A 25,745-nucleotide genomic window follows, 5' to 3' on the forward strand; every position below is an offset into this window, starting at 1 on the left:
CGAGACCTCCAGCTATATACGAACTGTCAAAGTACATAAAAATACCCTGTTTAATTAGAACAATGTAAACAAAGCCACTACTCCCTCTTCAAAGGGACGATCCAGCCAACATATGCACTTTAACACTTATGATAGCTGTGAGGTCCCATTAAAAATGTCATAGAATCCCCCTTACAAATGCATGGGGGGATCCCGCATGGGGTGAAGTGCTGTAAGAAGATTTTTCACTGAAATGTTGCATATTATACAGATACTAGGATTGCATAAAACAAGGTATTTCCCAACTATGCATTCTTATTATTCAGATATTTAACTCTTGAGTTGTGAATAGCTTACCAAGCTTCAGGGGTTAAATGATGAAATCCTGAGCTTTACAGACAAACCGTGTTGAGCATCTTGAAGTTTCAATCTCCTGATCTCAATGGGAGTTCACTCGCCTATATTTAAGGAAGTGTATTTGTGACACTTTCCGTTTATTAAGGGCTAACAGTATTCACAGATACTTAAAACAAGTTTTAATGAATCAGGTGAGCGTTTAAATATTTTGGATGGAGCTTTGACTGAGATATTTTTGTGTAAAACATGTGGTTTCTGCTAATGCGTGGCTTTAAATAGTGCAATGCCAGCTGGGTTACTAGGGAGGAAAAAAAATAAAAAACTACAGAGTAAAACAATACTGATAACATCTGGCGCTCAAGCAGATACGGATTACATTATGACAGCAAGTGGGTTTGCTTGCTTTTCTTTTAAGTAACCTGTGACCAAGCGATCCTTAAGGACATAAGCCCCTTTAAGTCAGGGATTAGTTACTGGTTCAGCAACTGTGAAGTATAACCAAAAGCCTTTCCGGGAATATATATTAATACATAGATCATGGAATATTGGCCTTTTCCAGTTTTTGGTGCTAGGATTTGGGGCTATTAACACTCTTAATCACAGTGCACACATAATCATCTTATTTATCCCTTTGATTAAGGTAATTAGAGATACTTTAAATGTCTCAGACACTCCATGAAATATTTGTAGGTGGAAAGTTTCTCTTGAAAATCTACAAACTATTCAGAAAGCATGCTGAAAATATTACAAGATAGATGACAAAGCACGCATATACTGTAACTTATACCTAGTGGTAACATAGAATCCGACGGCATCTAAGCATTTTAGGAGGCCTTATCCTCCTTTTCAAATTACCCCATTCAATAATTGTAATAGTAATGTTTGTACTTAAGATGGCTACCCAAAGGACTAGGCTCCCTATCACCTAAATGGGAGAACATGTTCCTCCCAGAAAACATTTGGCCGCTTCCCCACAGTTGGCCCTGCACAATGTATAAATTCATGTGTAAGATGGCTGATTTAATAATACATTATGCAAGGTCAGGCAAGGTCTTCCTGCAGCAGAAACATACTGGGGTTGGACCTTTAAAATGTATAGTGAAATCAACGGAATCAATCCACAACTGTCCTGCGAACTCTCATTTAATGGTTTATTGAATAGACCCCTGTGAGAATTCAAAATGAACTGTTGGAGTTGTAGGGGATTTGCATTAAGTTGAAAAAAGTCATCCTAGCATATTATTTCAAAGGAGCAGAAATCTTAAAACAAGAGATCATAGTCTAAATGACTCACATGTAATGTAAGGAAGTTTTAATTTACTGAGCACGTAAGTAGAACAGACTCCCAGCAGAAGTGGTAGATAGGAATACAGTGAGGGAATTTAAACAAACATAGGATAGACAAAGTCATCCTGCATCTAAGATGAGACCAAAGACTGATTCAAGGTCTGAGTTTTTACAGAAAAATGGGGAGACTAAGTGGACCAAATTATTTAAGCTCAAATTGTGAGTTTCTATTAACAATGCTCTATAAGTGATAAACATGGACATTCTTTGAGGAGAAATTTGGGCTTCTGCTCATGTTGTCCCAACTCACCCACAACTGTATAGTAATAATTCCCAAAATCTACGACGTGTGAAAATACTTGATCCTACATTATTATTTTGGTGGCATTTACACAAAAAACACATCCTGTGCGTTCAAGTTCACCTTTCAGAAACGCAAAAATATATTAATTTTATGCTCGGAAACGCACACAGCTGCTAAAAAGAGATTTTGATTGTCTTAAGAAGCGACTTTTCAGTCTATGTACAAAACGCTAAAAATTATTTCTAAAACCTTTGATGACATCTTAAAAAAAGAACTTGCCATGCAAAACACTGATTCGACATTCTACAGATCAAGATAAGGGCATATCTTTGGTCCATAATAATGTATTATTTATACAAGCACAAAAAACTACTTCTACTGTTCACTGTCTACAACAGCTTCAGTCCTGCGTTGCCTCAAGGTGCTTTCGGATTCTGGGGTGCTGTCCTGGGGCACAGCAATGACAATCTCTTCTTCTTTTTCTTCTTCTTCTTCTTCCTCAGTCCCAGAATCCTCCACAGGCGAGTTCTCCTCTAAGTCTTTAGCGCCATTACTTTTGCCAGCTTCATTGTTACCTTCACAGTCAGCTTCATTGTCCGATGGTTCTACGTCTTCTTCTGAAGAATCCTTTGCTTTTTCACTTGGACCCTCTAAATGTTCCTCATTAGCTGCTACAATACAAACGAGGATATTATATTTTGCAAAAAAAGCGTGAAGCAAAACACAGAAAATTAATAAGGACTCAACGAACCACTCACCGCCACCCATAGATCCTTAAACACATGTTCCTATAGCCACTTGCCATAGAAGGTCAATGTGAATAGGTAGGTTTTCATTTTTAAGAGAGGCCAGCTAAGTTTTAAACAGTACAATTACTCCTAGTAGATCTCGTTCAAGCCGATGGGACTGTTTGGATCTTGATAGTCTAAAAGAAAGTCCTGGCTTTCCCTTGGTCTTAGAAGCAGTATTCAGTTCACCTGGGTAGCACATGGGTTTTCAGCCTCAAACCCCAAAATCACCTCTTTGGTATTGTGCACATGTAAACCTCTGACAGTTTGGAGAAAGCCTTTGAAGTTTATATTACCATATGGTAACCTTGTAGAGGTAAAAGAAACACATCATTATTCTACAGCCAATCGAATGATTAAAGGAACAGGCAATCTCACTTGGATTGTTTTCCATTATCTACAAAACAGCAATAGGGATGAGTATTTTCTCCAAGCTGCCTGGGAATGATGAGCAACAGCTGGCAATGCATACCGGACACACATGCATTTTAATACATTTTTCTATAGGTTTACGCTGGAGTGTTTCTTGAGCAATTAGATGGCTACAATACACCTCTACAGTAGCTGGATATTGAGGAAAATACACAAATGTATTTTATCACCTTGTATCATTTAATTGAAATTGTAAACCTGATTACACATAAGCTATCACTAACGGAATTTTGTTTTGTTGGTTTTAAGTAGTACTCTCTTTCCTAGCCTCACATACTTCATTCAATCATGTCAGTTAGCCTCATTCACCCTCCGTCACACCCTCTCAATGTCTACCATGCCGCTACAGCTCTGCTTCTTTTTCTTCCTGTTCTCCACTTGTTTGTTCTTCTCCTGTGATCCGCTGCATTAACCTGGCCTCCAGGAGCACTTCAGCATCAGGGCGGCACCTCAGCGGCTCCACTGGGACAACCTCTACCCCGACCGAAGCCTATCCCCGTGGTGAGTGGCCTCCTCATGGAGGAGTGGAGCACCTCCTCATGATGGGACAACCTCTTTCCCTTTTCTCCAATTGGCGGAGAGGTTGGTGCATGCCGAAGCCCACCCTGATGTGGAAGTGCTCCAGGAGGCCAGGAGAAGCGAATCACCAGAGAAGAAAGAAGACGTGAAAAACATGGTGAAAGAGAGAAAGAGGAGAACAAGAAGCAGAGCTGTGGAAAAGGCGATGGACAAAGTAGGGAGACATAGATGTTGACAGAGAGAGTGTGGAAAAGGTAATGCAAACGAAAACTCTGAACATTCATTTTTGTTACTTTTGTTGGGACCCCCCTCCTCAATTTCAGACATTTGAATGCACAAGTCTATTTATTTAATTACTAACTCAACCAAAATGCACATACCTGTTCTTGCCGCTACATACTTGGTTTTATATGGACAGAAACAGTCAACCAATAACACAAGAACCTGCGTGAAAAAAAACAGGATTCGTGACTTTGACAGCATTACACTGTAGTTTGAGTACAGATGCCGAGGTATAGTGAATGTCGTCATCTATTTTAAGAGCTTTTACACAATTACTATAATGTGAATAAATTCCACAAATGAAGCCTTGGCAATACAAAATTAGACAAGAACAGCATTTATTTTCTGGGGAAGAGGTGGATTGGGCCATATAAATTACAAATGCTTTCAAAATGAACCTTCCTGACCATTCCAAACCGTTTGCAGCTTCTGTTCCAGTAAGTATCCAAATGTGCAATGCGACTGAATACCATTTTACAGTTTAATGCACTTGCATTTTTTATTAAAAAAAACCAATATAGGCAAGATAAGAAAAATGGGTCAGACAGGCCCATAAAAAAAAACAAAAAAAAACAAAAATAAACATTATAGGCAAATCAAGATGGAAAATGTTGAACGGGGTAACCGGACACGTTTAGGAAGAAGAGACAGGTCAAGAGACAGGGTAAAAGGGTACATGGGTGCAAAAAAAAGTTGAGAGGAAAAGAGTTAAGGGATGAAGAACAAAGACATGGAAAGAGGGAAGGAAGAAACAGACTGTGGGCTATGGGGAAATACACAAGAGCATAAAATAGTAGAGAAGTCGGACAGGCAAGCATAAGAAGAGCTATGAGTTGAAATGGGACAATGACTGATCTACCTTGGTTCATGTGAGCAGGCATGGTTGGGGCTTTAATACATCTACTATAGTGCATCCGGCATTAAACTTTCTGCTTCTCCACAAATGGCATTGCTACAGGTATGTACGGTCTCACTACCAGGTGCTAGATGCAATATGACTTCTAGAAATCCTGCTATATAATGAAGGCCAACTCTCTATGTTGGATCTGAACTGATCTGCCCTCCCCTAATACGCAAATCAAGGTAGGAACCAGTAATAAACTTTGTCTTACCAAACCAAGAATCAGGCCAATCAGCAAAGTGGCTATAATAAAGATGGCATACGAGCCCCAAGCAGGAATTCCGAGAGGACCGGTAAAGTAGGTGTGAATTTGCTGTAAATAAAAACACTGGTTTTAAAAAAAAAATGAAATGGCTACATATTGACAAATGCTAATCTACTTTTAAGATCTTTTAATAAAATAAAAAAAAAAGAAAAGAAAACACCGTGGGAAATCTTTCTCCCCGTTCAAGTTCTGTTCTAGGTGTGTCTGTGTATTTTCTGGGATTCATATGATCGGAAGGACACTTTGTAGCATTGGACTGCGGAAAGCGTTCCTCCTCATACTCTAAACACTAAGTTCCAGCATATGACTCAACGACGCCAATATTTTATTTTTTCACGGTGTGGCACATCACACTCGCCTATACAGGGTGTTCGGCAGTCTGATCTCCCGTTTAGAGGCAGGGAGACGTACTTGCAGTTGCAAAACAGGCTGGGTAGCGATTAATTAAGCAAACGTCTCACAGTGAAGGGCTGCCTGTGTATTTGCCAACTTGTCTGTCCATTCAAAACCTCAGATTCAATTATTCAAGATAAGCCTTAGAATTAGCAGATAAAACTGGAGGATTTTCCCATCAAAGTTTAAACTAGCCACGTTACCATTGTTTACGCTTATCATTAAATAAAAAGGCATGAAGCAAAGGGTAATATTAAAAGACAAATTAAATAAAAAAAACACCCTGTTTCACATTTCCATGTCACAGAATGGTTCATGCGTTTGATTCACATATTCCTCGTGGTTATGAATATATTTGCAGTGAAAATATGGTAAGCTGCCATGATTCGGTGTAGCTTCAGGATGTGTCAGAGAGCACAGAACCGGAACCACGGAATATTCAAGGGATATTACAATGGCTAACAAAAAATGATAGTCCGTGGAGGGGAAATAAGCAAGCTGAGATGTGTGTAATACACGGTACAAACTTTAGGAGTTATAGTTATAAATGGTTTCTGGGGCAAAGTCTGAAGTGTGAGGCCTGGGTCAGATGTTCCTCTTGCCCCTAAGGGCAGTCTTGTACAAAATGAACATGAACACACATGCTGGCACTGAAATAGTAGAGATCTCATCCCTTGTGAGTTTAAAGACTTCTGTGTCCTAAAGGGTAAGCGACAGAACCGCATAACGTGGACATGTAGTGTCTGTCTGTGTTTCCTGATTAAAGACAGTAAAACAAAAATGAACATGACTTGCCTTTTAAACAAGACAGAGGCCCTTTGCCTTTATTGACCTCTAATGTCTTTTAACCCCTTAACGACAATTGCCGGTCCTGGCACGGCACGGAAAAGCATGTGCTTTACGACAATTGACGTGCCAGGACCGGCACGTCTTTAAACGGGTGCAGAAAGCGATCTACTATCGCTTTCTGCACCCAAAAAGCGTTGCTGAATGCCTCGACCTCGAGGCATTCAGCAACGCCGCGATCGGCACGAAGGGGCCATCTCTGGCCCCTCCACGGGGCGTCAACATCCGCCATACTTTGTATGGCGGCGGACGCCCGTTTTAAAAGCGTTTAGGAGGCGATCGACGATCGCCTCCTAAACTTAAATGGTGTCGCTGGAATGCCTCGATCAGGAGGCATCCAGCGACACCAAACACTAACCTTTTGATGGGCTGTGACCGCTCCGGAGAGCGGTCACAGCCGCAGCTACCGGCAATCTTCGCCATCAAGGAAGATGGCCGCCGTCCTGTAACAGGAACCAACAAATTTTAAAATTTAGCTAGATGGTCCAGACCATCTAGAGAACTTTGGCTCCACTTGCAGGTTGAATACAGGTACTGCATTCACCATGCAAGTCAATGGAGCCCAGCTTTCTAATCACAGTGTGATTAGTAAAAATAAATTAAAAAATAAAATAAAATTAATAATAATTAGAAAAAAATAGTAAAAAAACAGTAAAATGTAAAAATCATTTCCCACTGATGTCACTATCAGGGGAACCTCCAAGTTGAAAAAAAATGTTAAATTTTTTTTAAAAAAAAATAAAAAAAAAAATATATATATATAAAAAATATATTTTTGTGAGCAAGTCCTAAAGTTAGCATATTAGCTTAAAACAATTCTCGCATGGAAAGAGTTAAAATACTGGCATATTAAATGCCCGTGGGGTGTCTACTTTTAAAAAATGTATGATTTGATGGGGTAAATTGAATGGGCCAGGTTCAACAACGTCCCAATTAACACGGGGGGAAGGATGGCCACACATCTAATTTCCAATTAGAAAAATGCACACGTACCAAATGTGGCCTTTTAGTTCCCCCAAAAAATGACACACCCATGCATGTGGGGTATCACTGCACTCAGGAGATGTTGCTGAACACATTATGGGGTGTCGTGTGACAGCGGCATATACCAGGAGCTGTAAATTCATACATAAAGTAGGTGTGTGGGGGAAAAATACACACACAAAAATATTACTGCAAACTTTGAAAAAATGCTGGTGGTAAAATGTGTGCATACAAAGAGTTAAAATACCAGCATTTAAAATACCCTGTGGTGTCTAGTTTTGAAAAATATATGGTTTTGTTGGGCACACTGAAATGGCCTGGCTCAAAGATGTACCAAATAGGGCATGGGCAGTGGATCCAAATGCCAAAGTTCAACATTGAAAAAAGCGCGTGCCCCAAATGTGGCCCTTTTGCCCCAAAACAGCCAGGCAAAATCATTCATGTGGGGTATCGCTGTGCTCAGGAGATGTTGCTGAACACATATTGGGGTGTTTTGTGATAGTGACATATACGAGAACATTTTAATTCATACCTGAATTAAAATGTGTGTGGAAAACCAAATGCAAAAAAATTACTACCACAAAGTTTGACAAAGACTGGTGGTAGATATGGTGCATGGAAAGAGTTAAAATACTAGCATTTGAAATACCCTGGGGTGTCTAGTTTTCAAAAATATATGGGTTTATTGGGCACACTGAAATGGCCCGGCTCAAAGATGTACCAAATAGGGCATGGGCAGTGGATCCCCAAATGCCAAAGTTCAACATTGAAAAATGCGCATGCCCCAAATGTGGCCCTTTTGCCCCCAAACAGCCAGGCAAAATCATTCATGTGGGGTATCGCTGTGCTCAGGAGATGTTGCTGAACACATATTGGGGTGTTTTGTGATAGTGACATATACGAGAACATTTTAATTCATACCTGAAGTAAAATGTGTATGACAAAACAAATGCAAAAAATGACTACCATAAAGTTTGACAAAGACTGGTGGTAGATATGGTGCATGGAAAGAGTTAAAATACTAGCATTTGGAATACCCTGGGCTGTCTAGTTTTCAAAAATACATGACTTGATGGGGTAAATTGCATTGGCCGGGTTCAAAGATACCCGAAATGGCACAAGGGGGGAAGAATTACCAGATTTGGAAAAAATGGCTTTGAAATAGCAAAACGCTACCTGTACTTATTGCCCCATAATGGGTAGAAAAAAGCAAAAAAACATAAAAACATTGGGTATTTCTAAACTCAGGACAAATAGTAGAATCTATTTAGCAGGTTTTTTCATTACCTTTTATAGATGAGTAAAAGATTTTTCAACTAAAAGTTAGAAACAGTCATTTTTTTCTAAATTTTTCACCATATTTTATAATTTTTTTAATAGTAAATAATATGATACAATCAAAACAATGTCATCTAAAGAAAGCCCTTCTTGTCCTGAAAAAAACAATATCTAATGTGTGTGGGTTCAGTAAACGGGAAAGAAGAAAATTACAGCTAAACACAAGCAGCGCAGAAATGTTAAAAAGGCCATTGTCACAAAGGGTACAAAAAGTAAAATCAGCCTTTGTCTCGAAGGGGTTAAAGGCAGCACACCTTGATAGTAAGAATATAAAACGCTTACTTTATGAACATAACAGAAAAAAATATATCGGGAAGCTAGGCTGCAGGATGAGGGATGCTTGTTTACTGAATTATCATCATTGGTTTTTACAAAATGTCAGTAACTAAGATGCAGTATCTGTAAAAAAAAACATTTGAGAAGAATCATGTGCCGTCTTGTCCTCTTTTTGTACTTTTACAACCAAAACAATTAATGCCACCTTCCAGAAATGTCATCTGGATACATTCTGAAAGGTCTTATAAAAGGATTTATACGTGTAATTTAAAAAGTCAATATCAGGATGGAAGTCAACTGATCTGTCTAAAAGAAATAACATTTTGTCCTCCAGCCATACTGTATTGTGGACGCGGAGAGGTCGGATCATGTTCACAATCATTAGCGTGACGAGTTGACATGCAGTTGTTTTATATTACTTTCCAAGATATCAAAATGTTACATTTCACAAAGTCATCAATCTGACAAGGTCGCTATGGACTAACACACATATATACTATGTGGCATTTAAAGAACAATGTACACAATATTTGAGGTTTGTGTATTCGTTCAGAATGTTTTTCATAAGAAAATAAAAGTTATAAATACTAAGCATTATTAGTAATAAATACAACCGGTGGTCAGAACAGAATAATAGTGAGGTCCCAGAGTAGGAAAATTAAAATTATTAAGGTGGGCATTAACTGGAACTTCCCTTGAGTTGGCATTTGAGCTTGGTCTAATAATTCCACAATTTTCAATACATGGGTGCAATTAAATTTACAAAAGCCTCTTTTACAGATCATTTCAAGGAAGAGATGCTTTTCTTGCCATAAGGAGTCTTTGCCCTTTTAAAAAGTTATACTCTCCTCCCTCCAGTAGGGGGAGCTCTTGATTTAAACACTCAGAAGACCAAGTTCGATTGAATCTCTTGGTATTCTACATAGATTGTTTGAGCGGCATTACCTTAGACAAAATAATACACAAGTATTACATCTAGTGGGCCCCGCATAAGTAACCGTTCTGTGGTACAAGGAGACCGCTATCCGGTCATACATGTTGGAACACAAAAGAAAGAAGTCCAGGCAATGGAAGACTTGTATAGCACTTGTCATCAAGAAATATTCTATGCCTCGTACCAATGCCGATTCTATTTAGGTATCATAATTTAAAAATCAAATACGGAACAATGTGTGTTAGATTGTTTAAGATGGTCTTACTAAAAGGAAAAATGGCTAGATGGAAGAAAAAAGAAATTAAATGTTATATGCATTACACAAAAATGCATACATCTAAGGGGAAAAAAACATGTTTTATGAAATGTTCTGTGTAAAGTCTGGGCAAATAATTTTTTGCCATTACCAGCCTTTATCACAGAAAATAAACACATCACCTTCAAGTCAACAACATATGCAAAAATAAATAGCAGGCAAATGAAGAAAAAAAAATATATGGATAAAAAAGCCTGTTTGTAACAATTTTTTTTGACCTTACGACCGTTATGGCCGAAAAGCTGCCTTAATAGACTTTATATTGACAAAAAAGTGTCAACATCACAGCATTCACAAAATTCTAAGTGTTTTTAGCAGTTAAAAATCTGTGGAAGGTGCAGGTATACCAGCCTAATAACTTCTGATGTGCTCTCGGTGTTGTCATCTGTGGCTATTTTTTAGCTTGAATTGAGGTGCTAAGAGGTTTCCATGTGTTGTGAGAGTGAGCTTTGTGCGTTTCTTTCATAAATCATGCCAGCTCCATGCTTCAAGGCAACTTTGGCAAATTGTTCTTCAGTGAACAAATGACACAGACCAGACTAACCTTTCAGACAGCTCCAAGAAATAGGAGGAAAGAAGAAAAACACGCACGGAGGGAACTTTAACCCTTTTTATGTGAAAGGCTCAGGAAATTAACCGCTCAATGAAAATTCACGCGGCTGTTTCTTCTGTCAGAACCTGAATGAAGAGCCGGCATTGAACGCTAACAGAGCGAGCCCAACAGAGAGCAATTTCACAACGGAGGCAGCTGCGTTTAACTACTGCAATTCATAATCAGAAAACCCTGCATGGGCAACGAACACCAAACGCTGTCAACGTAGAGCTATTTATTCATATATCCAGTGACGGTTTAATGTACAGTATCACATGCAAAACATGACTATTGCAGATGTATTGAACTAGTGGTTTTTAAGCGCAGTATTGAAAGTGGTATCGCCATGGGAAAATAATTTTTGCCTTGAGGATAAAACAGTGCCATATACATTAACGTAGAGCTGCATTGATAGAGAGGCTCTGTGCGCATGAACCTCAATGACCTCAATGGGAATGCTTTCATTTCCAGCTGGTGGCTATCGTGGAGATTGTATGGGCCCGTGCTCTGCATCTCCAGACTTCCAACTTTAACAAGGAAAGTGTCTTTTCCCGCTGGTTAAAAAGGCTGTATTAAAAGTACTTTGTTATACGTTCATCGTTGGTGATGCGGTATAGGGAAGCCGGCTTGCCCCTTTAAAATCACTAGATCACATCACTTGTGGCAGCAATGTGTCATCGATTAATAGAAACCTCCATTTTATACACCATATAAATAGAATTAGCTTATTTTTTAAAGAGCTGTAGGATAAGTAATGAAAGTAGACAAGATGTGCATGCAGTTAAGACGCTAGTGACAAACATCAGAAAAGAACATAATGGAGGTAAAATGTAGAGTGATTTATCAGAGGACATGGAAACACGGTGGTAAGGAAGGTGCTTTAACGCAGTCTGGTCTAACTTATCTATGATACAATTAGGAAGCACTTAGTAACGTATATAGGGCAGAAGAGGCTCCAGGCAATCTATTAACTACGCTTATCTGTGAAATTGCCACGGTTCTGTTCAGTAAGGTCAGTTCTTCGATCACGGGGGACGAGACTGTTTGAAAATCTAACTATTGCAGCAAATTTATCTGATGAAAGTGCCTTTTATATCCTGTAGGGGAAAGAAAATGGCTTCAAAACACTTTTAAAAAGGATGCATACGATGATGGCTGAGGACACTTTGCTCGTCGTTTGTCTTAAGACATTGCCTAAGCCTTGTAAAAACCAAAAGGGAAACCAAGGCTAAAGTTTCTACCAGCGCACGACATTGCAGGCAAAACAAAAGGAGTTTATATTTGGAGTGGTTTATCAATATCAAAATCGGAAAGCTCTCCATACAAAGCCTACTAGTTTTCCACAAGCCCGGCTGACGGTATCACTGCCGTGCTGCACAGAAAATGCAGCGTCAGCGAAGGTCACACAATGATAAACTATCGATTCCTGACACATCCCGAGGAAAAAAGACAGAAATGGCAATTTTATCCTTTCTTTGCGATCTTCCTCTGATTCCTGACACAGATAGAGTGAACGGAGCAGACAAAGCAGCATTAGGGCTCACATTCAATTAACGAATCAATACGTTGGAAATCACAGTCTACACCAGCAAAAGCTCACTTTAAATTGATTTTAGTGGCAGTAGATAGAGCTCCTGGCCAGTGTAAATTATTAAGATAGCTTAAACAAAATCAGGGCGTTAGCCAAGCGCGTTTCTTGTGGAAAGGGGATGCTGGAACATAATATATATATAATAGGGCTGCAACTAACGATTATTTTCATAATCAATTAGTTGGCCGATTATTTTTTCGATTAATCGGACAAAAAAAATGAATGTAAATTTTTCATTTATTTAAAATAATTTAATAAACAAATTATGTTAAATACAAACGGCAGAATAAAAAAAAAACTTTGATAAAATTCATTTCTTGTCTTTATTTCCCAACCAGGCCCCCCAATTGATGCACATTTGAGCCCAGGCTTGCCACGCTGCCTCCCAGACATGCCACGCTGCCTCCCACATATTCCACTCCACGCTGCCTGCCACATATACCATTCCACACTGCCTCCCACATATGCTACTCCACGCTGCCTCCCACATATACCACTCTACGCTGCCTCCCACATATACCACGCCACCTCCCACATATACCACTCCACGCTGTCTCCCACATATACCACTCCACACCGCCTCCCACATATACCACGCCACCTCCCACATATACCACGCCACCTCCCACATATACCACTCCACGCTGCCTCCCACATATACCACTCCACGCTGCCTCCCACATATACCACGCCACCTCCCACATATACCACTCCACGCTGTCTCCCACATATACCACTCCACGCTGCCTCCCACATATACCACGCCACCTCCCACATATACCACTCCACGCTGCCTCCCACATATACCACTCCACGCTGCCTCCCACATATACCACTCCACGCTGCCTCCCACATATACCACTCCACCCCCACATATGCCACTGTGCCTGATACGCCTTATACCCCGATACACCACTCCATCCTCCCCAGACATGCCACACTGCCTCCAAGACATGCCATGCTGCCCTCCCCACATATGCCACTCCACTCTACCCCCAGATATGCCACTGTGGCCTCAGATATGCCTTATACACCCTGATACACCACTCCATCCTCCCCAGACATGCCACACTGCCCTCCCCACATATGCCTTATATAATGTATATGCGTTATACCCCCAGATGTCACTCTGTCCTCCCCAGATATGCCCAATATCTCATAGTCCCCTCATAGAGTCACAGACCCGTTTGCATCACACTGACACCATACTTTTATAAATAAGTACTGGGTTAATCTTCACGGCCCCCAGGATTTAGATTCGCCTTTATCTCTAACTGCACCTTAAGTTAACTTTATTAAATTAATCAAATTAACCCTCAGTCCTCATCATTAAATTAACGCTAAACACCCCATTAACCACAGCATCCCCTAAATTAACCCTAAACACCCCATTAACCATAACTGCCCCTAAATTAACCCTAAACACCCCATTAACCATAACTGCCCCTAAATTAACCCCCACCTCCCCTAACTTTCAGTAGCCCAAATATTAATTTTATACTTACAGTTAGATGAGTGTCACAGCCATGTGGTTCTGGCCTTCTGGGAGAAGGAAGGGGGCGGGGCCAGTTGTCACAGTGATTACAGGGAGGGACTGGTAAGTAGGAGCTGCTGCGAGTCACTCAAATGGATTATATAATGAGGGGTATTTTTCAGAGCGTTTGCTTTGAAAAAACCCTCATTTTATAATCGATAATAATCGATTCAATTAATCGATAATGAAATTCGTTGGCAACGAATTTCATTATCGATTATTATCGATTAGTTGTTGCAGCCCTAATATATATATATATATATATATATAAATAAATAAATTTATTCCACAGCGCTGTACAAATGAGACATAATCAATGTATAACAAAATTTGGAGGGCCATGCTCAAACAATCTCATTTATGAGCAGGGTCTTGCCAATGTACCATAGCACGCTCCGACGTGTTAGAAGCATGAAATGGGCATCATGGATTTAGGGCAACGGGATTTCTTTTGATCTGCTAGACATCTACTGAAACATACACCAGTCACAGTAGTAATCCAGTTTATTCCCACTCTGGTCACTACCCCAGTTATTTTGCTTTTCCCCCCAATTACTCATCAAATCTTGTGTTTTTTAACCAGACTTCATTAAAAACTGTATATTTAAAGGGTGGGGGATACGCCTTTGTCTTGTTCACATCAGCATTATCAGGAAATGCAGTAACTAAAAATCAAGAATAGTGGTTTATGGTGGAGTATTTTGGTACCGAAGAGGCCGGCCACATCAGCCAACTGTTTCCGAGCTGTAGTCAGAATCCATATTGAAGCATTTCAAGCATATACATTTATTATACCCACTACAGAAAACCTTATGGTGATATTCTGAACAACGAATGAGGACTAAACCTTCCACAACCCTGTATAAAAGATATACTGCATTAATCTTGCATAATATTCTGACATTAAAACGTTCCTTTCATGAGTTTACGGAACAGCAAACATCCGATTTGAGAAAGTGACAGATTTGTGTCAAAAGATGAACATGAAACTTAATGTTACCCGCGGAAGTGTCGACTAACATAACGTACTGCCTGTTGGGCATCTTGTGCTCTGCCTGAAATACTAATAATTAGAATTTTATCACAGAGAATGTGTCAAGACAGAGCTCATTAAAATATGTAGAATTGGCAATGTACAAATAAATTACCCAGCCTCTTCCCTCGAGGGGCCGTCAGGATATAAACAAAGCAATGGCTGCATACGACCACTTAAGACATTCTGTATTTGAACGTCTTGCGTAAATATAAATGAACGCAGGCCCACCGCTGGAACACAGCGGATTCAAAACATCTTCGAACAAAAGGCAAAAGACAGCCTAACTCAATCAAAAATAAAATATCACAATTCCTCCGGGTCAAGGCACAATTACATTTTAGAGACGACCTACAGAGATTGAGAATGTCTGAGAGTTTTTGAGAGTATTTTTTTTTTTTTTTTTTTTTTATGGACGGAGATCCGACATCACAAAAAAGTCTGGCAGATACTATCAGTGAGACACGGACACTTCTCAAAAGGATATGGCAGCGTAACAAAATGGAATTTATGTAAATCAGCTATTTTTTTTTTTTACTTGTACTTCCCCCAAAAAGCCACTTTGCCCACAGCAGGGGTTCCATTACTTTATTCCTACCTACGCTTTTCATTTAGTCAGTGGCCCCGCTTTTGAAGTTCACAGTTGCTTTCTGACATTAAGTAGCTGATCCGTGTGCAGTTATGAATATAAATGTAAGGCGCTCGTAATGTCATAATATGAATCTTTGGAAACGAGCACAGACCCCGGACCAGATGGCTTCCCGGGTCTGTACTACCACAAACACTTAACAGCACCCTTATTCCACGCCAACGTTTAATGTTCCAACACATAAAATGTAGGAGGTAAATGCTACAAAATGTGGTCACCTTGATTAAGTTGATCCTATGGTATATACACTATTCTCTAACTGGTCTATTTCTAGACCTTAGTTATATATGGCAGATTATATAATAATATTCGATACTCCGTGTTATAGTATTTGCACACTTTCCATGTTGTCACTTTGCCCTCTGATATGGGAATGTCCTAATGAAATCTACACCGGCATATACAGCCCTACAGTACTGGAGTAAATATATCCAGCTACCTTACCGATACAATATGGAAATGTGCTGCTAGTTGATAACAGTGATTTATTTTCTTCTTATTTGTACCAATGTTGAAACTGACCAATTAAATTTTGGATAGTAAGCATACCGGCCATTTCATAAGCGGTACATTTGGGATACCTACTGGAGTCTCTATTTTTCCCCTTGATACCCCAGTGCTGAACAGTGCTGTGTTCGTGTATTTAAATAGTGGCATCATTTTATTATAGGAGGCTTTACAAGATGTTTCAAGAAACAGCAGCAAATATTGATAAATGCATAAAAATTCTCTCCCAGATCAGAATAGCATATTGTTCCTTACCCTGATCCATCCAGATAGATGAAAGAGACCGGCCATCCCAGACATCCTAAAAATAGCAAAGACGGGTATTAAAAAGTGAACTGACACAGATCAATATTTATATACTAATAAAAACTATAGGAGCTGTCAAGTTGCATTAAAAGGTCTGTTTAGCAGCAGCATCTCACTTATTAAACAAATATTCTATATCTTTTTATCTTATCTGCAATCTCCAACTGCATCATCACACGATTTTTCAATCAACATTTGTACGCTGGCATTTCCCATGCCGTTATTGTCTTATAATGCATAATGAACGTACATAAACCTGTGCTTGCTTCCACGGAACGTTATTCTGGGCATTCAGCTCTTTAGATTTGTTGCACGGTATGAACATTTATTACTGAAGACACTGGTTTCTATGGACTTTGTGTCTTTCATGTTTATTTTAACTGTCATTCTGCATCAACATCTATTTTTGCTGATAATTGCAAACCAAATTGTATGTATTATATTTATATATTATATAATATTCAGACCTCAAATCTGCAACAAAGCCAACTAAAGCCAGGGGGGCTTGTAGCTCACACTCTCTCGCTCACAAATTTCTTGGCATTAGAAAGAAATATATAATAGCTTACAAAATAGAGGATGGCGATTTCCAGCCCGCCACAGGCTCCACAAGTTTCCACTTCTGCTCAGAGATGAAGGCATGAAGTTCATCTACCATTCGGGAGCCATAATACCTGCGAAACACTCCATCCTTGATGCTAAAAACAAATTATAGATGTAAAAGTAGCCATGGTAACATTGCCTTAAATATCAGAATAAAATAAGTCAAAAGCACAACTAAATATACACGTACGTTCATGTACACTGTAATTGACAAAATGTGAAGAAAATATATACTTACTGAAAGAAGGTTGGAAGTGTAGTAACAAAAAAGCGGCCACTCAACCCTAAGAGAAGAAAGCGTAATGTGGTCAAAATGTAGAACTGTGCCAATTACTATATTTTAGCTACATATAAAAAGTACTCCCCTCACATTTTTGTAAATATTTTATAATATCTTTTCATGTGATAACTGAAGAAATGACGCTCTGCTACAATGTAAAGTAGTGAGTGTACAGCTTGTATAACAGTGTACATTTGCTGTCCCCTCAAAATAACTCAACACACAGCCATTAATGTCTAAACCTTGGCAACAAAAGTGAGTACACCCCCTAAGTGGAAACGTCCAAATTGGGCACAAAGTGCCAACATTTTGTGTGGCCACCATTATTTTCCAGCATTGCCTTAACTCTCTTGGGCATGGAGTTTCACAGATTGCCACTGGAGTTCTCTTCCACTCCTCCATGACAACATCACAGAGCTGGTGGATGTTACAGACCCTGCGCTCCCCCACCTTACGTTTGAGGATGCCCCACAGATGCTCAATAGGGTTTAGGTCTGGAGACATGCTTGGCCAGTTCATCACCTTTACCCTCAGCTTCTTTAGCAAGGCAGTGGTCGTCTTGGAGGTGTGTTTGGGGTCGTTATCATGTTGGAATACTGCCTTGCAGCCCAGTCATCGAAGGGAGAGGATCATGCTCTGGTTCAGTATGTCACAGTACATGTTGGCATTCATGGTTCCCTCAATAAACTGTAGCTCCCCAGTGTCGGCAGCACTCATGCAGGCCCAGACCATGACGCTCCCACCACCATGCTTGACTGTAGGCAAGACACACTTGTCTTTGTACTCCTCACCTGGTTGCTGCAACACACTCTTGACACCATCTGAACCAAATAAGTTTATCTTCGTCTCATCGGACGACAGGACACGGTTCCAGTAATCCATGTCCTTAGTCTGCTTGTCTTCAGCAAACTGTTGAAGGCTTTCTTGTGCATCATTTTTAGAAGAGGCTTCCTTCTGGAATGATCAATTTGATGCGGTGTGCGGCATATGGTCTGAGCGCTGACAGGCTGACTCCCCCACCCCTTCAACCTCTGCAGCAATGCTAACAGCACTCATACATCTGACGCTGAGCACTCAACTTCTTTGGTCGACCGTGGCGAGGTCTGTTCTGAGTGGAACCTGTCCTGTGAAACCGCTGTATGGTCTTGCCCAAGGCGCTGCAGCTCAGTTTCAGGGTCTTGACAATCTTCTTATAGCCTAGGCCATCTTTATGTAGAGCAACAATTCTTTTTTTCAGATCCTCAGAGAGTGCGTTGCCATGAGGTACCATGTTGAACTTCCAGTGACCAGTATGAGAAAGCGTGAGAGCAATAACACCAAATTTAACACACCTGCTCCTCATTCACACCTGAGACTGTGAGAATCTGCAAACTTTGACAGTTCTGTATCCCTCAAGGGCTGATTTCAAGAAGACAGCTGATATTAGATTAAAAGGAATGTGTACAATGTGAATGATGCTTGTTTTAGACGAGCTGTGCTTTTATTTTTTCAAGGCTACACTTCTGATATGTCTGGAAAACATGAAAAATCAAAAGAACAAAATGCTTTTGTTTTTCAGCCCCTATATAAAATATCGAGAACCTTTGTACTTCAACACAGATTCAGAATCCCTACAATGCACTGAATCAGAACCAGGTTTTTCCCTACTCGCCACCTACAAAGTCTTCTTAATTAATCTTGGAGCTGAAATGTTAAATATAATATTCTGGGACCCCAATAATGTATAGTTTCTCAAAAGTGAAAATCTGTATATGCATTTCATATTGATAAACTCTTTCAAGGTTTCTTCTAAATCCCCAAAAGCAAAATAAAATGCAAAATACAAAGTACATTTTCTAAACAACTCAGGCAACTTGTTCTTCATGAATCAGAATAATATACATATAAAAATAATTGTCATTATGACTGTAATCATGATACTCTAGCGCCCGTTTGGCTTTTTTTTACATGTCCTGATCAGAAACAATGTCCAGTGATGGCTGTTCTGGGGTGGGGGGGGGGTATTGCTCTACTGGGCAACCAGCAATGCAACGTACGACTGGTCCATGGGACGGTTGGCGAGATCAGGGCCAAATACACTAGTAGTACCACCCAGTGCAGTCTCCGTAGCAAAATTACCTGTAAAAGTGGTGTGTACTTAAAATGTAGCATAAAATGGACCTAGGGTTGTGCCCAACCAAATGCGCCCCAGACACATTGTTTATGTTTCTCACATCCCATAGCTGAGGTTTGTGGACATCCAAACAATAAAAGCCATGGCGGGGGGTGTCTGAAGTGACTATTGCCCAGTAATACAACTCTATGGAACTTACAGACTCATGTATCAAAAGCTACATTGCATCCTTATTATGGGCTATTTCATACCACATAACAAATAAAACAAAAAAAGTCACAGCCCTTATCTTCTCTGATTTCCTACTCAGCTCACATTCCAGCTTCCCTTAACAACAAAAATATTGTTCTCTTTCATATACTGAAAGGACATTGGCGATACAGTTGCAACCCAAGATATTATTCACATAAATTATAAAACTAGAATAATATTTAAAATTGCGTGGTATTTATAATAGCTATAAACCAAAATATGGGAAATAGAGGGTCACCATATTTGTTTTGCAATAAATCAAAGCATGTTTGTGATAATATATATTATTTTATAAAAGGTTTGAGTCTCAGCACATACTACAAGCAGCCAATATTTAACATACGCTTTATATGTAATGAGGACGACTACAGGTTGTACAGAAGATATTCTGTGTATGTAAATATTGTGAAGTGTAATTGCCAGTCATTAAAAGGTACACGCCTGTCTACATATGTATATTAATGCATAGTTTCCCTTAGCAGTTTTTACTTTTTTGCATGCAATTTCATAGATATATTCATCAAAAATTCATCTTTTGACTGGTTTAGTTTCATCAATATCATACACGAGGAATTATGTTTTTCCGTGGGACACTTCAGCGTGAAGCTGGCGTCCACTGGGATCCCTGACACGGACCAAGTTTTTATAAGAACTTTTCATAGAACTGAAAAGCATAACCATAATCAAAAAAAGGTTACTTTTTCTTTGGTCACTGTATATGTTTTACTCGATCAAGACAATTTTTTTTTTTTTTTATTTAAATCGCTAGTTTTTAATTTTGTTTTAATTACATATTTTGGAAATCTGGAATGTGTGCTTTTATTTTTATTTTTGTTAACACTCTTGTGGGAATTGTTTAATTTAACTTTTTTTTTATTATTTAAACATTTCTATAAAGATTACCTGGTTCCTGAGTGACATCCACTTTGCCAACTTTAATACCAAGCGCACGACTTGTTTGACCAAAGCTCTCCCATTCTGCCTGGATTTGCTGGCATGCTGGACACCACGGGGCATGGCTAAGCAAAACACAAAAAAAAAATCTTAATTTAAAATAATTCAAGAAAAAAATAAGGTTAATACAAAAAGAAACAAAGAGGGACAAGTCTAATTCTGTTTTACTTTAATAAAAGTGTATCCATACAGATAATAATCCCCCCAGCCTCTCCACATGGCTGATAACCTCATCCCACCCGTGAGAGCCGACACTACAGAAGCCCACTTTGCCAACCAAAACGGACAAGGCGCTGATGAACACGGCGCGAGAGGTGGGTCACCAGGACCATGTAAACCCAATGGCTAGCTGCCAGGAGACTACCAAGTGGCGTCTCGGTGAAAACCCTGCTAGGTTTACCCTGAAACGTGGATCAGTAAAACACCAATAGTATCCTTCAAAAATCCCCTAAAATAATTCGCCCTGTGACAGCTACTTTCATATTGTAGCTTCTATTTAAAATGGCTTAATACAAATAAAATTCATAAATCTACAAATCCTAGCCGCAAATCTAGAAGAATTCATCACTGGACCAACCATTTTCAGAAAGTGGCCTCTTTCTTTTAATACCCAAAAAAAAATAAATGACCACCAAAAACACTTGGATTTAGAATCTAAAATATCAATTTCATCAATTTTTAGATGTGAAATGATTTCAAAAACTCTGAGCCAGATGTTAAAATCAGCTGGATGTTTCCCAGGGCTGTAGCATCTCGTCCAGATGCACGTTGGATTACGAAGCAGTATCTTATGCTACTTACAGGAAAAAAAAACATGTACTTTCATTTCTACTTCTGAATCTTAATCACAAATTGCTTCAAGCTAGACATTTATTACAAGAACAAAGCATTGGAATCAAACGTAAAAAGGTTATTGTCTCCCAAGGTCTGATAACATATCGCTACACTTAGAAAATAAATAAGAACGAGAGGCAACTATTCAACTCCTATTAGACTAAACATGATGGGAATTACAGTCCACAGCGGCATGTGTGTGACTGCATAATCCCCTGATGTATTACATCACATGCAAGCAGCTTCCAGCTCCAATTAGGGTTACTTTAATAAATAAATAAAAACCCTAATTAACATTCAGTCACAGAATGGTTCAGTTCCTGTTATCTACACAACTGTTTTTTGACAGTTTCTCAAATAAATGATTAGTCATTAACAACTTTCTACATTTTCTACTAACCAAGAAAAAGGAAAAAAAAAACCACAGCCAAGCTTTTCATTTTCAGCCAATTACACACAGCAGGGGTTACATTATGTAGCGCAGAACACTTACTTTCCACCCCGGTTGCGTGAACTCAGTAGTTACTCATCACAAACTGCCTCTTATGTGAAGTGCGTTGCCCCCCCCAGCCGAATCCGAAATTCATTACTGCTTGCAATTGTCAAGGTCCCACCAGTTAAAAAATGGTTACTGTCAGTTGTTTGCGCTCACAACGAAAGGTCCTAGACCAAAAACAGTCAAAAAAATCCTCTACAGGCCCAAGAGAACATAAAAGGACAGCGTTCTGTCCCGGACCCCCCTAACAAAGACCACATATTAAAGCACTCTGTGAGAACCCTTAATATGCATTTTTTAAAATGAAAAGAAAAAAGAAAAAAGCAAAGTACTTACCCAAGATAGAAGCTGCAGCCCTGCAGCTGCTTCTGACTTTGGTGGCCTCACAATTTTTTGCCGCTGATTGGATTCACGCATTAGGAAAGGGTACACTACGATAATTTAAAGGGACTTCACGGCTAGCAGATACATTAAAGGACACGTAATGGCTGGGGTATCACTTTCAGATCAAAGACACATTATTCTGTTGATCTTTCCAACCGTCTGAGGGGGTATTTGCCCAATACTTGGGTCACAGGATGACGGGGGTTAAACCAGCTTTGACTAAAAGTGAATTGTAGCAGCGAAACAATATTTTAGACAACAAGCTATCTATGTATTTTGTTCTGAAAACTGCAATTCTTAAATGTAACTGTAAGCAGCATATAAACGTGATGTGCCGCGAGCAGATTTGTTTCTGACCCATTGTCTAGGATTAATGTACAATGTATTTATGTAAAGTTAGGATTAAAAGGAGATAACAATTCTTAAAAATTAATCCTAGGAAAATCCTGGATACCCAGCGCAGCACCAAGGAACGGCATGTCCTCGGCTTTCTTTGGACACAGTTGGAGAGTTTCCCTGCATAGCGGGCGCTTCCAGCCATTTCTAAGCCTCGGCAGAGACTTTAATAGTGGATGTACTACTCTGGGGTAGTAATCTCATATATAACTCACTCGTGGGGCACAAAAGGCCGTGAAAAACACAGACAATTCGGCTTCAGCATCAAATGAAGCCACATAGACAACCATCAGAACCTATTTTACCAAGTTATGAGGTCATGGACTGTGCCTTTAAATATGAGGCTGATACAACTTCATTGTAACATTTTCCGGAGACATGAAGTATGATTCACGTTACGTCCCAGACATAATTCTTCCACCCAAAATGTAAATAGGAGAACAGGGTGATTGGACTTTGGTACAGAGGCCATATTCCAAAACTCACTAGTATAATTATATACATCTCGATCATGTTCTAGTGTTATCGTTCTGCAGCCAATGCTTTCCATCTGTTACAGAAATGCTGAAATAGCCATCGTGTGACGTGATGCAGCATTTATGGACGTTTTATAGCATGCCGAAGAGTGACACATCCCCACATCCTGCTGCTGACGAGACGCTGATCGTCTGAGTATATACACCACACGATCACCGCCTTCACGGGAGGAAAACAATATACGCCATCCGGTTACTTATTTACTATTAGCTTTAAGTGCAAACACTATTAGAGCTCGTGAAATGATCTGCTGGAACAGGGGGATGCCAGAGCCCAGACAGAAACATTTAACATGGATGTTACAGCACTGCCGGTCCACGAGAGCAAACCATCAAAACCAGTATCACCCAGTCCCAGTCTCACTCCTTACTCAAGGCTATGCCTGCAGCTCTCTGCTGTTACCCTGTTTATGATTTACTCCGTGTCCCGAGCTGATTGATCAAGTTTTTTTAAAGATCTGATCTTTAATCTGAAATGTATATTATAATATAAAAAGTGGAGCTGATATTAACGTCAGTGCTTTGTGTTAAAACTAACCTTATATGAACGCCAAAGCTTTCCGTGCACACATACAGGGCACGTAGGCGTAACCGGGTCTAACCAGGACGCCTGAATTCTATATAAGCACTCAAAAGAAAAAAGTCCATGATGGTCCAAGGGAGTCATTTCTGTCAAGTATTTTCTGTAACATAATTTAGGTTTATTGGTAACAAGGTTGCCATATCGGTAATTTTTTTCCTAGAACACTAATTTTTACACAATGCTGCCCTATAACCTGGAGGATGAATAAACCTGAATTTAAGTCTGTGAACTTATACCGCAGGGATTCATAGGCAGTGATCAGCGATACATAAAAACTAGAGTAGTCCTGGAAAAACTGCCCTATACGACAACCCATCAACATCATATCACGGAGCATATTTCTATACCATCTCCATTATGTCACATTTACTGATAGAATCCAGAGGATTCAGAAGCATTATTCCAAAAATGAGCAATATTATGAACGTGCATCGATGAACAATTCATTCACCTATTACAATATATATATATATATATATATATATATATATATATAAAATGTTAAAAACACTACTTTTGGTGAACCTTTTATGGCTATATCAGCATTCTGAGTCGGGTGGGCCGCATTCTATGATGGTGCCAAGTCTATGTGTGCACACACAAGCGTATTAATCGCTTAGCGGTATAATTATGGGCGCTAAATAATTTGATCTATACATTTGCTGGCACAATACACAGAATGAAGGTTATTTCGGCATCAAACCTTGTGAACCACACACATAGTGGTGGGACTTACTGCCCCTGGACCCCCGCTCTGCGAGTACCTTAATATACATTATTCAAAAAGAAAAAAAAAAGCATCTGAGGTAGAAGCTGCAGTCATCCTCCTTCTACACAGTCTGAGACTTGCCACAGATTGAAGCAGCCAGCGGCAAGAATGGGAGCGCTTTCCACGCATGCACATGATATTCCAGGCAGACTCTCACCTGCACGGGGTAAGTATATAACGTGTATGGAAAACAGCTTGGGACAAATAGGGTTTGTGCCCCCACGCCCATGCATTTATAAAGGGATCACGAAGCTGTCATGTGCATTAAAGTGCAAGGGACTGGAGAATATAATTTCCAACAATGCGAAGACAGCGCTAGCACCTCTGCGCATGTACAGGTGCATACAGGGGGCTTTACCATAATAAACGCATAATATATAACCACTATACACACAATCCAATCTAATCATGCCCCATATATGTGCCTTACAGGGACAGTTTCACTTCCAGGCGGTTTATTTATACATGTGCACATCTCCCTCATGTGACCCGATTCATTTGCTCTCTCATGCACAGCAGCCATTGTTGTTGGATATTGTGCGTTATGTGTCAGGTTTTACCCTTTCCCTCCCGGTGATCACACACCGGCAGTATACTCACAATTTTAGCATCCACTCTCCCTCCAAAACCAGGGACCAGTTGCTGGAGGTGACAGTCCTGACTGCAGAGGCTTCCTGGGCCGCATGAGCCGCGCACACCCGGGGTACACAGGCCAATGCTGTCGCGACTACGAGCCACATCGCGACTGCTTGTGTCACGGCGGCAGGCCTGACGGGGGTGGGCTTTGGCCGCGCAGCCCCCGCTATACGCGCTGCTCCCCTCCTGCAACCTTCCATCCTGACAGCACTGGAACCCTCCCGCCACCAGGAAGTGCAGCGTCTTCTCGTTAACTCCTGCACCGCCGCACCAGTGCGATAGGGGACACCCCCTCACAAAAAAAACAACGCGCGAAAAGAGGGGTAGGTGAGGGTAACATGCCAAATATTACACAGTAACATCCACGGACAGTAATGTAAGAGAGTTTAATGGCCAAGAGGGGTGCCCGGAAATGGTGAAAAGATGAGCTTTGACTCCGAGTTACTAAAGCTTTATTTTGCTTTATTGGTTTTTAAATAAAGCTTTGCAGGCACTG

The 25,745-nt window shown here is 40.0% G+C and overlaps 1 protein-coding gene across 2 annotated transcripts; it reads right to left on the reverse strand.

Moving 5' to 3' along the window:
- Positions 1–1,977: 1,977 nt before the first annotated feature.
- TMX4 (thioredoxin related transmembrane protein 4) lies at positions 1,978–25,512 on the reverse strand. 2 transcript variants are annotated; one of them, XM_053460831.1, is made up of 8 exons: positions 25,214–25,512; positions 20,565–20,680; positions 17,255–17,300; positions 16,983–17,111; positions 16,363–16,408; positions 5,061–5,162; positions 4,047–4,110; positions 1,978–2,595 (listed from the first exon to the last, which is right to left on the reverse strand). In XM_053460831.1, the coding sequence occupies exons 1-8, from the start codon at positions 25,447–25,449 to the stop codon at positions 2,303–2,305; spliced, it is 1,032 nt and encodes a 343-aa protein (XP_053316806.1). In that variant the 5' UTR covers positions 25,450–25,512; the 3' UTR covers positions 1,978–2,302. The 2 variants fall into 2 exon arrangements, with proteins under 2 accessions (XP_053316806.1, XP_053316805.1); XM_053460830.1 differs by having other exon boundaries at positions 1,978–2,598; positions 25,214–25,510.
- Positions 25,513–25,745: the final 233 nt, after the last annotated feature.

The sequence above is a fragment of the Spea bombifrons genome, chromosome 3 (assembly GCF_027358695.1).
Source record: "Spea bombifrons isolate aSpeBom1 chromosome 3, aSpeBom1.2.pri, whole genome shotgun sequence".
NCBI lineage: Eukaryota > Metazoa > Chordata > Amphibia > Anura > Pelobatidae > Spea > Spea bombifrons.

What these genes read in the sequence shown, in the direction of transcription:
- TMX4 (XM_053460830.1), bottom strand. Translation starts at nt 25,449, where the DNA reads ATGGAAGGTTGCAGGAGGGGAGCAGCGCGTATAGCGGGGGCTGCGCGG. An exon ending in GGATGTCACTCAGGAACCAG is followed by an intron (nt 17,301 to 20,564) that starts GTAATCTTTATA and finishes TTCTTCTCTTAG; the next exon opens with GGTTGAGTGGCCGCTTTTTT. An exon ending in ATCTATCTGGATGGATCAGG is followed by an intron (nt 5,163 to 16,362) that starts GTAAGGAACAAT and finishes TTTTATTTACAG; the next exon opens with CAAATTCACACCTACTTTAC.